General features: G+C 43.6%; 1 protein-coding gene across 1 annotated transcript in view; it reads left to right on the forward strand.

Moving 5' to 3' along the window:
* The window catches only part of LOC140205576 (TBC1 domain family member 12), a 151824-nt gene that overhangs the window by 99191 nt on the left and 35931 nt on the right, over positions 1-16702 (forward strand). Inside the window, exon 10 of the mRNA XM_072273212.1 lies at positions 12403-12518. Within this exon, the coding sequence (XP_072129313.1) occupies positions 12403-12518 (116 nt within the window). The remainder of the gene's footprint in view (positions 1-12402; positions 12519-16702) is intronic.

Genomic DNA, 16702 nt, shown 5'->3' on the forward strand with positions numbered 1-16702 from the left:
AGTGGCTGATTGGCAGGCAGCTAAGACTAGGAATAAAGGGAGCCTATTCTAACCGGCTGCTGGTGACTAGTGGTGTTCCACTGGGGTGTGTTGGCATGGATGCTTTTTACGCTACATGTCACTGATTTAGATGACAGAATTGATGGCTTTGTTGCAATATTTGCAGATGATATGAAGGTAGGTGGAGGGACAGGTAGTTTTGAGGAAGTATAGAAGCTACAGAAGGACTTGGACAGATAGGAGAATGGGCATTAATTGGCAGATGAATACATTATCGGGATGTGTATGGTCATGCACTTTGGCAGAAGAAAGAAAAGAGTAGACTATTTTCTAAACAGAGAGGAAATTCAAAAATCTAAGGTGTAAAGGGACTTGGGAGTCCTTGTGCAGGATTCCCTAAAGGGTAATTTGCAGGTCAGTCAGTGGTGAGGAAGGCAAATGTGATGTTAGCATTCATTTCGAGAGGACTAGAAATAAAATCAAGGATGTAATGTTGAGACTTTATAAAGCACTGCTGGTGAGGCCTCATTTGGAGTATTGTGAGCAGTTTTAGGACCCTTATCTTCAAAAGGATGTGCTGACACTGGAGAGGGTTTAAAGGATCTTCACGAAAGTGATTCCAAGATTGAATGGCTTGTCCTATGAGGAGTGCTTGATGACTCTGGGCCTGTATTCATTGGAATTCAGAAGAATGAGGGGTGACCTCATTGGAACCTATTGAATGTTGAAAAACCTTGATAGAGTGGATGTGGAGAGGATGTTTCCTATGGTGGGAGAGTTTAAGACCAGAGAACACTGCCTCAGAACAGAGAGGTGTCCTTTTAGAATGGAAATGAGGAATTTCTTTAGTCAGCAGGTGGTCAATATGTGGAATTCGTTGCCACAGGCAGCTGTGGAGGCCATGCCTTTTCATATATTTACATCAGAGGCTGATGGATTCTTGATCGAGCAGGACATGTAGGGATACGGGAATAAGGCAGGAGACTGGGACTGAGGAAAAATTGATCAGCCATGATGAAATGGTGGCACAGACTTGGTGGGCCAAATGGCCTAACTCTGCTTCTATATCTTATGGTCTTATGCTCTTAATCTCTCAATCATGGCACTTGCACATTACTTGTCTACCTTGGTAAATGGAGCACCACATTCTAGATTCTGCATTTTTTCTTTGGTTGTACCTGGCTCATTTTGTCACAGATCACTTTGGAGAAAATGATTTTGTTTTTGCAGTAGGAGGAGGGGTAGATCAGAATCAGAATCGGATTTAATATTACTGACATGTCGTGAAACTTGTAGTTTTGCAGCAGAAGTACAGCTGTGATGCTATGGAGGCTAGTGTCTGTGATGGAGATGGCTGAGTTTACAACCCATTGTAGATTTCAGGTCACTCTCACAATATAGGAAGTTTAGCTGAGGCCATGGCCAGTGTTCAAATCTTACCACAGCAGTTGGGGAAATTAAATTCAATAATTGAGGACGGTTGTCTTTAAAACTATTGGGTTATTGTAAAAGGTTTTCAATTTCAGTGTTTTGTCACTTCCATGCATCGTCTCCTAGCTTTTAAATTTATTTATTTATTTACTGAGGTACAAGGAATGAGCCCTTACGGCACATCGAGCCGCGCAGCCCAGCAATCCCCCCAGTTTAACCCTTGTCTAATCACAGGACAATTTACAATGACCAATTAATCTGCTGATCAGTATGTCTTTGGACTGTGGGAGGACACTGGAGCACCTGAAGGACACCCGTGCATTCTGTAGGGAGGAAATACAGACTCCTTGTAGATAACATCAGAATTGAACTCCGAATTCCAATGCCCCGAGCTGTAATAGTGTCATGCTAACCTCTATGATACTGTGGAGCCCAGTTGCCCCCACCCTCACCTATCTGTCACACTCCTCACCTGGATCCACCTATCACTTAACAGCTTCTTACATCAGTCCCACTCTCTTCCTCTCTCACCTGGATCCACATCTCACCAACCAGGTTTGTTGCCAAGTTTGTGGGTGATACGAAGATTGATGGAGGGGCAGGTAGTGTTGAGGAAACAGATAGGATGCAGAAGGACTTAGACAAATTAGGAGAATGGGCAAGAAAGTGGCAAATGAAATATAATGTTGGAAAACACATGGTCGTGCACTTTGGTAGTAGAAATGTGCGGACTATTTTCTAAACGGGGAAAAAATTCTGAAATGCAAAGGGACTTGGGAAAGTCCTTGTGCAGAATACCCTAGAAGTTAACTTGCAAATTGAGTCTGTGGTGAGGAAGACAAATGCCATGTTAGCATTCATTTCAAGAGGTCTAGAATATAAGAACAGGGATGTGATGCTGAGGCTTTATAAGGCCATGGTGGGGCCTCACCTTGAGTATTGTTTACAGTTTCAGAATCAGAATCAGGTTTATTATCACCAGCATGTATCGTGAAATTTGTTAATTTAGCAATAGCGGTTCAATGCAATACGTAATATAGAAGAAGAAAAGAATACTAAAATAATAAAAATAAATAAATAAATCAATTACAGTATATGTATATTGAATAGATTAAAAATTGTGCAAGAAACAGAAATAATATATATTAAAGAAGTGAGGTAGTGTTCACAGGTTCAATGTCCATTTAGGAATCGGATGGCAGAGGGGAAGAAGCTGTTCCTGAATAGCTGAGTGTGTGTCTTCAGGCTTCTGTACCTCCTACCTGATGGTAACAGTGAGAAAAGGGCATGCCCTGGGTGCTGGAGGTCCTTAATAATGAACACTCCCTTTCTGAGACACCGCTCCCTGAAGATGTCCTGGGTACTTTGTAGGCTAGTACCCAAGATGGAACCAACTAAATTTACAACCCTCTGCAGCTTCTTTTGGTCCTGTGCAGTAGCCCCTTCATACCAGACAGTGATGTAGCCTGTCAGAATGCTCTCCACAGTACAACTATAGAAGTTTTTGAGTGTATTTGTTGACATTCCAAATCTCTTCAAACTCCTAATGAAGTATAGTCGCTGTCTTGTCTTCTTTATAACTGCATCAATATGTTGGGACCAGGTTAGATCCTCAGAGAGAAACTGCTCACTCTCTCCACTTCTGATCCCTCTATGAGGATTGTTATGTGCTCCTTCGTCTTGCCCTTCCTGAAGTCCACAATCAGCTCTTTCGTCATACTGACGTTGAGTACAAGGTTGTTGTTGCTGCGACACCACTCCACTAGTTGGCATATCTCACTCCTGTACACCCTCTCGTCTCCATCTGAGATTCTACCAACAATGGTTTTGGGCTCCTCATCAGGGAAGATGCGTGCTGGCATTGGAGAGGGTCCAGAGGAGGTTCACAAGGATGATTCCAGGAATGAAAGGGTTATCATACAAGGAACGTTTGATAGCTCTGGGTCTGTACTTACTGGAATTTAGAAGGATGGTGAGGGATCTCATTGAAACCTTTCGAATGTTGAAAGGACTAAACAGAGTAGATGTGGAAAGGATATTTCCCATGGTGGGAGAGTCTAGGACAAGAGGGCACAGTTTCAGGATAGAGGGGGTGTCCATTCACAACAGGGATGTGGAGAAATTTCTTTAGCCAGAGGGTGGTGAATTTGTTGCCACATGCAGCTGTGGAGGCCAGGTCATTGGATGTATTTAAGGCAGAGATTGATAGGTTCTTGATTGGACATGGCATCAAAGGTTATGGGGAGAAGGCTGGAAAATGGGATTGAGGAGGGAGAAAAAGATGATTAATCATGATTAAATGGCAGAGCAGACTCGATGGGCCAAATGGTCTTATTCTGCTCCTATGTCTATGGTCTAACCAGCTTCTTACGTCAACCCTACTCTCCCCCTCTCTCACCTGGATCCACATCTCACTTGCCAGCTTCTTACATCAATCCTACTCTCTCTCACCTGCCTGTTCTTGCTCCAGCCCTCTCGGCCCTTCCCCCAACCACCTTTTTATGCTGGCTATCACTCCTCTTTCTTCCTAGTCGAGATGAAGGGTCTTGACCCAAATGTCAGCTGTCAATTTCCCCCCATGGATGCTGCCTGACCCACTGAGTTCCTGTAGCTCTTTTGTGTCTTACTCCTGATTTCTGGCATTTGCAATCTCTTGTGATTTCATTTTTACTAATGTTCTTGAGGGAAGGAAATGTGCCAATCCCGCCTTTCCTAGCAACACACACAAAATGCTGGGGGAACTCAGCAAGGTTTGATAAAGGGTCTCGGCTCAAAACGTCGACATTCCCCTCCATTGATGCTGTCTGACCTGTTGAGTTCCTCCAGTATTTTGTGTATGTTTTGTGGGTGGCTGGTTGGAGATGCGTCTCTACTAAAGGAGATGTAAGGCACTCCTTCCCTCCGCTAGCCTGCAGGTCACCCTTGGGCAAGTGTAGCCCTGCTTTGCCCCTTCGATCAGGGTCAAGTGAAGCCATGGAGCAGGTGGTGGATGGTCGTATGAGCAACTGGTGCAAATCACAAGTCCTGGTTATGCGACCACTGATGCCAGGCAGACAATTGCTGAAGAGTATTGATAATGGCAAGGGTTACCCATCTTGTAAAGATACTGTCCAGAAGAAAACAAATGCAAACCACTTCTGTAGAAAAATTTGTCAAGAACAATCATGGTCTTGTCTACAGCACATAATCAGAATCAGGTTTAATATCACTCGCCTATGTCGTGAAATCTGTTAACTTTACAGCAGCAGTACAATGAAGTATATGATAAATAAATATAGAGGAAAAAACTGAATTACATTAAGTATATATATCTATTAAAAAATTAAGTTAAGGTAAGTAATGCAAAAATAACAGAAATAAAAAAGTAGTGAGGTAGTGTTCATGGGTTCAATGTCCATTTAGAAATCCGAAGACAGGGGAAAAAGCTGTTCCTAAATTGCTGAGTGTGTGCCTTCTGGTTTCTGTACCTCCTTGCCGATGGTGACAATGAGAAAAGGACATGTCCTGGATGGTGGGGATCCTTAATGATGAGCGCTGCCTTCCTGAGGCATCGCTCCTTAACGATGTCTTGGAAACTACAGAGGCTAGTGCCCATGATGGAGCTGACTAACTTTACAAGTTTCTGCAACTTACTTCGATCTTGTGCAGTAGCCCCACCCCCAATACCAGACGATGATACAGCCAGTCAGTATGCTCTCCATAGTACGTTGTAGAAGTTTGCAGGTGTTTCAGTTGACAAACCACATCTTCTGAAACTCCTAATGAAATATAGCCATAGTCTTGCCTTCTTTATAGCTGCTTCAATATGTTGCATCCAGGTTAGATCCTCAGAGATTTTGACACCCAGAAACTCAAAATTGCTCACTCTCTCTCCACTTCTGATCCCTCTATGAGGATTGGTTTGTGTTCCTTTGTCTTTCCCTTTCTGAAGTTCATGATCAGCTCTTGGTCTTACCGACATCGAGTGCAAGGTTGTTGCTGTAACACCACACAGCCAACTGGTATATCTGCTGTAACTAACTGGTACAGGAGGTATATCTGCTCCTGGATGCCCTTGTTGATGACTTATTATTACAGGCATCCGTTAGTCTCATGAGACCATGGATTTGTGCCTTGGAAGGTTTCTAGGGCGCAGGCCTGGGCAAGGTTGTATGGAAGACCGGCAGTTGCCCATGCTGCAAGTCTCCCCTCTCCACGCCACCGATGTTGTCCAAGGGAAGGGTATTAGAGCCAATACAGCTTGGCACCGGTGTTGTTGCAGAGCAATGTGTGGTTAACACCAATGCCAAGCTGTATCGGCCCTAGTGCCCTTCCCTTGGACAACATTGGTGGCGTGGAGAGGAGAGATGATGACTGATGATGATGATTATGCTCTGAATTTCCAGCACCTGCAGAATCTCTTGTGTTCCTACCTTCCCTGGCCTGCAATTGATATCAGATCCATAGCAATGTTCTTTACACTTTCTGAAATGGCTGTACAGTTGTTGCTGATGTCCAGGTTTAGAGGGCAGATGAGACCTTAGATGAACACTTAGCTTCATATAGTTATCGAGCAATACAGCATGGATATAGGCCCTTCAGTCCAAGCAGTCCATACTGACCATGGTGCCCACCTGGCTAGTCCCAATTTCCTGCATTTGGCCCATATCTCTCTAAGCCCCACCCCTCCATGTACCTATCCAGGTGCTTGGTAAACGATGCTGTTGTACTTGCTTTGCCTCAACCAGCTCATTTCATACACTCACCATCTCTGCATGGAAAAGTTGACCCTCAAGTCCCTTATAATTCTTTCCCTTCTCACCCCAGGCCTATGCCCCCTAGTTTTGAACTCTCTTACCTGGGAAAAAGACAGATGCTGCCCCACCTTATCTATGCCTCTCAGGACTTAAAACTTTTTCTGTAAGGTGGATTCTCCTACGTTCCTAGGAATAAAGACCTAGCCTGGACGACCTCTCATTATAAATCAGGCCCTCTAATAGAAACATAGAAACATAGAAAATAGGTGCAGGAGTAGGCCATTCGGCCCTTCGAGCCTGCACCGCCATTTATTATGATCATGGCTGATCATCCAACTCAGAACCCCGCCCCAGCCTTCCCTCCATAGCCCCTGACCCCCGTAGCCACAAAGGCCATATCTAACTCCCTCTTAAATATAGCCAATGAACTGGCCTCAACTGTTTCCTGTGGCAGAGAATTCCACAGATTCACCACTCTCTGTGTGAAGAAGTTTTTCCTAATCTCGGTCCTAAAAGGCTTCCCCTCTATCCTCAAACTGTGACCCCTCGTTCTCGACTTCCCCAACATCAGGAACAATCTTCCTGCATCTAGCCTGTCCAATCCCTTTAGGATCTTATACGTTTCAATCAGATCCCCCCCTCAATCTTCTAAATTCCAACGAGTACAAGCCCAGTTCATCCAGTCTTTCTTCATATGAAAGTCCTGCCATCCCAGGAATCAATCTGGTGAACCTTTTCTGTACTCCCTCTATGGCAAGGATGTCTTTCCTCAGATTAGGGGACCAAAACTGCACACAATACTCCAGGTGTGGTCTCACCAAGGCCTTGTACAACTGCAGTAGTACCTCCCTGCTCCTGTACTCAAATCCTCTTGCTATAAATGCCAGCATACCATTCGCCTTTTTCACCGCCTGCTGTACCTGCATGCCCACTTTCAATGACTGGTGTATAATGACACCCAGGTCTCGTTGCACCTCCCCTTTTCCTAATCGGCCACTAATCTTGGCAACGGCCTTATACCAATCCTCAGAGGGATCAGAAGTGGAGTGAGTGAGCAATTTCAAGTTCCTGGGTGTCGAGATCTCTGAGGACCTAATGCGGTTATAAAGAAGGCAAGACAGCAACTATACTTCATTAGGAGTTTGAAGAGATTTGGTATGTCAACAAATACACTCAAAAACTTCTATAGATGTACCGTGGAGAGCACTCTGACATCTTCAAGGAGCAGTGTCTTAGAAAGGCAGTGTCCATTATTAAAGACCTCCAACATGCAGGGCATGCCCTTTTCTCACTGATACCATCAGGTAGGAGGTACAGAAGCCTGAAGCCACACACTCAGCGATTCAGGAACAGCTTCTTCCCCTCTGCCATCTGATTCCTAAATGGACATTGAACCTGTGAACACTACCTCATTTCTTTAATATGTATTCTGTTTTTTGCACGATTTTTTTATCTACTGAATATATGTATACTGTCAATGATTTACTTATTTATTATTATTTTATTACTTTTTTCTTCTTCTTCTATATTATGTATTGCATTGAACTGCTGTTGCTAAGTTAACAAATTTCGCGACACATGCCAGTGATAATAAACCTGATTCTGATTCTGATAAATGCTTTCTGGGCTCTTTCAGTTTAAACACATCTTTCCTGTAACAGGCTGACCAAAACTGTACTGGGAAGTGAATGGGAGTAGTAGAGGCAAATACAAAAGTGGAAGGCATGGTAGTGTGGCAATGAAAGAACAAGTCACAGCGCCAGAGACCAAGGTTCAATTCCCACCACTGTCTATAAGGTGTTCGTATGCTCGCATCATGACCGCTTAGGTTTTCACCGGGTGCTCCAGTTTCCTCATATACAGGGTTCCGGGCACGCTATGTTGAGCCAGAAGTGTGGTGACACTTGTGGGCTGCCCCCGGCATATCTTCGGACTGTGTTGGTCATTGATCCCAGTGATAAATTTCACAGTATGTTTTTGATGTACATGTGACAAATAAAGCTAATTGTAAATCTTAAATCTTACAATGGTCTGCATTCACATGAAGGGCTGTTTCTGTACTGTCGGACTCTATCACTGCACTTCACTGAAAAGAGCTGAGATAGGAACAGATCATTGTAGGGCGATCTCTGCTACGACTGTCAATTGGCACTGTAGGTTTAGGAATCTTTTGGACTTCCACACATTTTGTTGACTAGTGTGACTGGCATCTATTCCACCCAGAGAACCCCATCTCCTTCTGAAGGCTGCTGAATAGCTGTGCCTCAACCTCCTTTAACTTGACAAGCTGTTATGAGAGAGCTGAACTCCTTCTAATGCTGTGACCTTTCTCAAGGTGTACATGCATCAAACAGACAAAGTGGGCTTTGTGCCGATCTGTGGGGACGATTTCTCAGGAGGGGATTTGTTACCCGTCCCATACAAGCATGCTGCTTTTCACCGGCGCTGAAGTTTGACAGCATCAGAATTAGAGAAGGGGAGTACATGTTTCTCAGGTCGATAGCCATCAACTTGTCACTTGAGACTTGCAAGGATCTGAATAAAAAGCATCTCTGGTATTGTTCTGTTGAAGGAACAATTTATATCACTTCACCTCTTGTCCCTCCTGGTGTCCCAGCTTAAAGTGGGCCCTTGTAATAATTGTCCGATCAGTGAAAGGAAACCAGTCAGCATGAATCCCAATAATTCTGGGCGTTTCGTACTTGATGGGTGCCACACTGGGCCATTTTATTTATTTATTGAAATTCAGCATGGAACAGAACCTTCTGGCCCTTCGAGCCACGCCGCCTGGCAACCCACCCAGCCTAATCACAGGACAATTTACAATGACCAATTAATCTACCAACCGGCATGTCTTTGGACCGAGGGAGGAAAGTGGAGCACCTGGTCATGGAATGAACGTACAAGCTCCTTTCAGGCAATGGCAGAAATTGAACCCGTGTCGCCTGTATTGTAAAGTATTGTGCTGACTACTACACTACTGTGCCGCCCGTATCTGCTTCAGTGGAGATTGTAATTTACACTGGGGGCAGCACCATAACGTAGTGGTTAGCATAATGCTTCACTGTGCCAGTGATCAGAGGATTGGGCTTCTATTCCTGCCATTGTCTGTAAGGAGTTTGTACGTTCCCCCCATTCCTGCACAGATTTCCATATAACATCAAATAGTTTCAAGAAGAAGGCTGCACAGTAGTATAGCAGTTAAGCCTGATTTATACTTCTGCGTCAATGCGTCGCCGCAAACCCTACGCGAGAGCTTGTGTTGCTGCGACGCGAACCTCTCCCAAAATGTAACCGCGCATTGCAGCAACGCAGAATGCAACAGCTGTGATTGGTCTGTTTGGTAGCATCGCATTTCATCCTACGCTGCAGTAGCTTCCCATTGAGCAACTGAAGGGCAGGGAAGGAACTCTGGCTGCAATGCTTTCCATAAAGCCTTATTAGACCTCCGAAATTATGGAGGACATATTTCGCTTTTATGAAAAAAGACGCTCGTTTCTTGTTTACCCCAAGAAAGACTACCATGCGCATGGATGGGAGACATCTTGGACAATGTCTCCCATCCACTACATAATGTACTGGGTGGGCACAGGGGTACATTCAGCCAGAAACTCATTCCACCGAGATGCAACACAGAGCGTCATAGGAAGTCATTCCTGCCTGTGGCCATCAAACTTTACAACTCCCCCCTTGGAGGGTCAGACACCCTGAGCCAATAGGCTGGTCCTGGACTTATTTCCTGGCATAATTTACATATTACTATTTAACTATTTATGGTTTTATTACTATTTAATTATTTATGGTGCAACTGTAACGAAAACCAATTTCCCGCGGGATCAATAAAGTATGACTATGACTATGACTATGACCATGACTATGAAGCCTTGCGCGGGCAGGTGTGTGCGCATGCATGATGTGCACGAATTGCAGAGCAACGCAGACACACCAACGCACAAGTATAAATGCTCACAACGCGCGTAAGTAACGGCGTCCAGTTAACACAGAAGTATAAATCAGGCTTTAGTGTAACACTATTATAGCACCAGCTGTAAGACCAGGGTTGGATTCCTGCCACTGAAAGGAGTTTGCATGTTTTCCCTATGCCTGTGTGGATTTCCTCTGGGCACTCCAGCTTCCTCCCACATTCCAAAGACATACGGGTTATAGTTAGTTAATAAGTTGTGGGCATGCCATGGTGGCACCGGAAGCATGGCAACATTTGCAGGCTGCCCCCCGCACATCCTTGGACTCCATTGGTCACTGATGCAAACAACATATTTCACTGTATATTTTGATGTGCATGTGACAAATTAAGCTAATCTTTAAATCCCTTTGTAAAAGATTATACCCTTCAAATTCCCTGTCACCTGAGAGCCTGTCAGCAGTAGCATTATTACAACAGTTTACGTGTTTCAAGGTGTTTCACAAGTGTATTATTAAATGTAATTTGACCGTACAATCATAAAATCGTACAACCTCCTGGCCCATCCTGTCCACGCCAACTGTGCTACCAATGTTAACTTGCAATTTCCTGAATTAGGCTTGTATCCTTAAATACCTACCTGTCCAAATTTCTTTTAAAAGTAATTGCATCTGTCTCTGCCACATCTGAGGTGAACTTGCACCTCAGATCTCCTTTAATAAAACGGGTGGCATGGTTGTGTAGTGGCTAGTGTAACATTTTACTGCACCATGAATTGAGGTTCAATTCTCACTGCTGTCTGTGAGGAGATTGTACATTCTCCCCATGACTATGTGGGTTTCCTCTGGGTGCTCCAGTTTCCTCCACACTCCCAAGATAGATAGGTTAGGGTTAGTAAGTTGTGGGCATGCTATGTTGGCACCAGAAGCGTAGCAACACTTACAGGCCACCTCCAGCACATCCTCAGACTGTGTTGGTTGTTAATGCAAATAATGCATTTCACTGTTTTGATGTATACTCAGTGACCACTTTACTAGGTATGCCTTTCTAGTTCTGGACACTACCCTCAGAACTACCTGAATTCTTTGTGGCATTTAAACAATATTCCATAGATATTAAAGGAACTAACGTGTGCCAAGACATCATTCCCTACGCTACTACATCACGACCACCAGCCTGAACCGTTGACAGAAGGCAAATGGATCCACGGATTCATGTTGTTTGTGTCAAATTCTGACACTGCCATCTGCACAATGCAGCAGAAAACGAGGTTTCCAATCTTCAGCTGCACAGTTTTGGGGAGCCTCTGCCCACTGTAACACGCACAAAATGCTACAGGAACTCAGCAGGCCAGACAGCACCTAGGAAATGAGTACAGTCGACATACCATTTTGTGTGTGTTGTTTTGCACCTTGGCCCCTCGAGTATCGTTGTTTTGTTTGGTTGTATTCATGCGTATGGTTGAATGGCAATTAAACTTGAAGTTAGACAACAACCACTATGGTAACTTCTAAGTTAGTCTATGGACCCTACAACTCATGTTCTTGGTATTATTCATTTGTTATTCATTTATTATTTTTTATTTGCATACTTTGTCTTCTTTTGCACATTGGTTGTTTGCCAGTGTTTGTGTGTAGTTCTTCATTGATTCTTTTGCTCCTCTGTGAATGCCCACAAGGAAATGAATATCAGTGTAATATTTGGTCACATATATGATATGTACCTTGATAATAAATTCACTTTGCACTTTGAGGTGCTGGAAATCTTGAGCAATACAAACAAAATGCTGGACGAACTCAGTGAGTCAGGCGACATCTATGAAGAGAAATACGTCGAATGCCTTGTCATAGATGCTGCCTTACCTCCTGAGTTCCTCCAGCATTTCGTGTCTACTTACTGCCTATTACACCCCTGACAACTAGGGCAGTAATGAAGGTCCTACATCTCTGTCTGTCCTTGGTCACTCAGATGTAGAAGGATTCTTCACTACTGCTCCTGTAACAATTTTGTTTTACCAGTTAGGGTTGTTAGCCCTGAGCTGAACCTTCGAACCTGGAGGACAGGTGGACCAGTGAACAGACCACTCTGCCTTTTGACCTGTTTGGCATGAGTGACCCGACCAAGAGCTAAAGCATAAAGCCCTGACTCCAGCCAGCATAGCTCTCTGGCTCATTGAGGCACGCAAGCCTCCAAACCACAACAAGGCTGTGGTCCTCTTGGAGGAGCATTTTGTGTGTGTTGCAGTTTTACTGAACTGTTTTCCATCTGATTCAAAACTGTTGTTCACTCCAGATTTTGTATTATTTCTGCAAGCTCCAGATACAGTACCCTGATCCCAGCCCTCTGGATGACCAAGGTGCACAACTGGGAGCTGGACTGCATGCAGCGTGTAGTGTTGGAGGAAGAGGAAGAAGAGGTGCTGCCCTCAGGTACTTCCTGAAACTTCTACTCTTTAGTAATGACTAAGTGCTAGAAACACTCAGCAGGCCAAGCAGTTTCTGGAGGGAGGAAAAGTTACTTGTTCAGGTCCAGTTCAAAGTAAATTTATTATCAAAGTACATATATGTCACCATATACAACCCCGAAATTCATTTTCTTGCGGCATAGTCAATAAAGCCATACAAGAATCATGACCTCACAGTCTACCTCATTATGATCTTGCACTTTACTGTCCAGTGTGCATGAAATATAATTTTATTGTAATACTCAATGTTTCTGAACAAACATTGTGGGCATGCCACATGCATTGTGTTGGCGCCAGAGTTTGTGGTGATACTTGCAGGTTGCCTCTAGTACATCCCTATGTTGTGTCATGTGTTAACACAAACAATGCATGTCACTGTATGTTTCAAAGTCTATGTGATAAATAAATGTATCTGAAATCTAAGATGTCACATTAGAAGCTCCGGGTGACCATCTGGCATTCCTTAAGCCATCCAGGTAACCCCCAGTGAGAGTAGAATTGTTTACCCATCCAAAGTTCAAAATAAATTTATTATCCAAGTACATATATGTCACCATATACAACCTTGAGATTAATTTACTTGTGGGCATTCACAGTAAATCGAAGCAAAACAATAGAATCCATGAAAGACCGCACCCAACAGGACGGACAACCAATGTGTAAAAACAACCGTGCAAATGCAAAATAAATAAATAAATAAACAAACAAACAAGCAATAAACATCAAGGACATGAGCTGAAGACTTTGAAAGTGAGTCCATAGGTTGTGGGAACAGTTCATTGATGGGATGAGTGAAGCTCAAGTTCAAGTTTATTGTCTTCTGACTGTACATATTTACAACCAAATGAAACAACGTTCCTCCAGACCACAGTGCACCCACAGAACATATATCACACACAGCGTATAAACCAAAAATTATGCTATAATTAAGTTAATAAAATATAATTCAAAATGCATGTGGTAAAGCACAGGACAAGTAAGCAGTAAACAGCTCGCTATCCTGGTGACGAGACCTCAGTGGTGGAAGGATATTCATTAGTCTCATAGTTTGAGGAAAGAAGCTGTTACCTAGTCTGGCAGTCCCAGTCCTGATGCTCCTGTATCTCCTTCCTGGTGGTAGTGGGTCAGAGAGAGTGTGGGACAGGTGGTAGGGATCCTCAACAATGCTTCGGGCCCTTTGTCTGTAATGCTCTCAGTAAATGGCACAAATGGGGGGGGAGGGAGACCCTGGTGATCCTGTCGGTGGTTTTCACTATCCTCTGGGGTCTTGTGGTCCGCTGCCTTGCAGCTTCTGTACCACACAATGATGCAGCCAGTCAGGATACTCAAGATGGTGCTCCTGTAGAAAGTTGTTAGAATGGGGTCAGGGAGCCTTGTACACCACAATCTCCTCAAAGTTGAAATGCTCCTGTGCCTTCTTGACCAGTGAGGAGATGTTCTGTGTCCAGGCTAGATCATCCATTATGTGTACACCAAAGTAGTTTGTGCTGTTCACTCTCTCCACGGCAGGGCCATTGATGTGCAATGGAGAGTGGCTAGCCTGCGCCTTCCTGAATCCACAATCATCTCTTTCGTTTTGTCTAGGTTGAAAAAGTTGAGTGAAGTTATTCCCCTCTGGTTCAGGACCCTGATATTGAAGGAATAATAACTGTTCCTGAACCTGGTTGTGTGGGTACCTTAGTCTCCCATACCACCTTCCTGATTGTAGCAGTGAGAAGAGACCAATACTTATTCTTCTACGATTTGGGAATAGCTTCAATACTACTATTTACTGTTCGATAATGACAGAATCTTCTGGAGGTACTCAGCAGGTCAGGCAGCATTTGGGGGGGAAGAGTTAATGTTTTCAGAACCAGTATCCATCATCAGAACCTTACTCCCATTTCTTCACTTTAAACCACGGAGCCTTGCCATTAATCGTGGGCTCCAGGTTGGGAACCCTTGCTTTAAACTGTGGGCCAACAGTGATATCTCTGAAACCTTTGAATATATTTGAACCAGTTACTAATTAAGGACAGTTAAAGTACATTTATTGTCAAGGTATTTATACGGTATGCCACTCTGAGATTTATCTTCCCCATAGACAGCTATGAAACAAAGAAGAACCATGGAACCTGTTCAAAGAAAAAAAACATCACCCACCCCCCCACCCCACATGCAAAAAAAATCAGGCAAACAGCAACAACAAAAAGAAATTGTGAAAACACGGGATAGAAACACAAAATCAAAGGCATATTTCAGTTCAGCTTAGTGTTCATTATCTGCAGGCTGCCCCGATTCAAATTCGCCCAAACTAGCAGCAAAAGATGGAGCAACCAGAACCTAGAACACATCATAAACATGAATTAGAGTCCACAAACTGCATCGATTAAACCTTGCTCCAGCACCATCTTCTAAACAGCATCGAGGGAGACAAATCATTCCATCGCAAAGACCTTATTTATAGATCATACAGATGATGTGTTTTACAATGGGATAGCGTTCAAGAAAATGAAATTATTAAAAAAATCATGAAAATAAAAGACAAAAAGATGTTAGTTAAAAGCAAGGTTAAATAAATAGGTTTTGAGCTGGTGTTTAAAAGCGTCAACTGAGTCTGCATCCCTTACATTTTTAAGTATTGAATGCCACAGTTTAGGAGTGTAGTTCAAAAAAACTTTCGAAGACCTTGCACCATCCTTAGCCTTGAGTAATTTGCAACAAATTAATTTATTTTCTAAAACATAATTCTGCTCTTATGTCTTATGGACTAATGTCAGGGATGGCATGGTAGTATAGCGGTTGGTGTGTCACTATTAAAGCTCCGGGGTGTCAAAGTTTAAAGTTCAAATCCTGCGCCGTCTGTAAGGAGTTTGTATGTTTCTCCCGTGACTGCGTGGGTATGATCCCGCATTCCAAAGAAGTACAGGTTAGGGATAGTGTTGTGGGGATGCTATGTTGTCGACGGAAGCATGGCTTCACTTGTGAGCTGCCCCCAGCACATTGTCAGATTGTGCTGCTCGTGGACACAAAGGACTCACTTCACTGTATGTTTCGATGTACATGTGACAAATAAATCTAATCTTTAATCTTTCACAATATATGGCAGTGATATTGATTGTGATTCTGAAATGCATTGTTTGTGTCAATGAGCAACACAGTCCGAGGATGTGCTGGGGGTAGCCTCCAGGTATGACCATGCCATTGGTGGCAACGAGTTCATAGTGAAAGGGGTAATCTATGAGGAGTGTTTGATGGCTCTGGGCCGATACTCACTGGAATGAGGGAGAGCTCATTAAAGCTATCAGATATTAAAGACCTAGACAGACTCTAGGACAGCCTTAGAATCGAGGAATGTCCTTCTTGTACCGAGATAAGGAGGAATTTCTTTAGCCAGAAGGTGGTGAATCTGTAGGATTCACTGCCAGAGACGGCTATGGAGGCTATCATAGGGTATATTCAAAGCAGAGGCTCGTAGATTCTTGAATAGTCAGGACGTCAAAGGTTATGAGGAGAAGAAGGAGAATAGGGTTGAGAGGGATAAATCAGACATGACGGAATGGCAGAGCACACTTGATGGGCCTAATGGCCGAATTCCTCTATGTTTTATAGTGTTATGGTCTAATATCAGGGGCACCACAGTGGTGTAGCAGTTAGCGTGACAATGTTAGAGCTCGGGGTGTCAGAGTTCAAAGTTTGTTTCTGGCACCGTAAGCAGTTTATACACTCTCCCCGTGACCACGTGGGTTTCTTCTGGGTTCTCTGATTTCTTCCACTGTCCAAAAATGTACCTGTTAGTAGGTTAATTGATCATTGTAAATTGTCCTGTGATTAGGCTAGGACTAAATTTAGCTGGGTTGTAGGGCGGTGCGGTTCATTGGGCCAGAAGGGCCTGTTCCACACTATACCTCTAAATAAAAAATAAAATAAATAATTTAATGGGGTCTGGTGATTGAGAAGTAGTTCTTAAAGGCGTATAGTACCTCTCTTTAATTAACAAACTTCAGCTACTCCGCAGCACAGGAGAAACGCAGTAGCACTGATGTGGTTCTTCGGAATCAGCAAATTACACAAAGGCACTTCAATAGTTCAATTTAATATCAGAGAATGTATACAATATACAACCTGAAATTCTTACTCTCTGCAGACATCCTCGAAACACAAGAAAAC

This window comes from Mobula birostris, chromosome 11, assembly GCF_030028105.1.
Source record: "Mobula birostris isolate sMobBir1 chromosome 11, sMobBir1.hap1, whole genome shotgun sequence".
In the NCBI taxonomy this organism is placed as follows: domain Eukaryota; kingdom Metazoa; phylum Chordata; class Chondrichthyes; order Myliobatiformes; family Myliobatidae; genus Mobula; species Mobula birostris.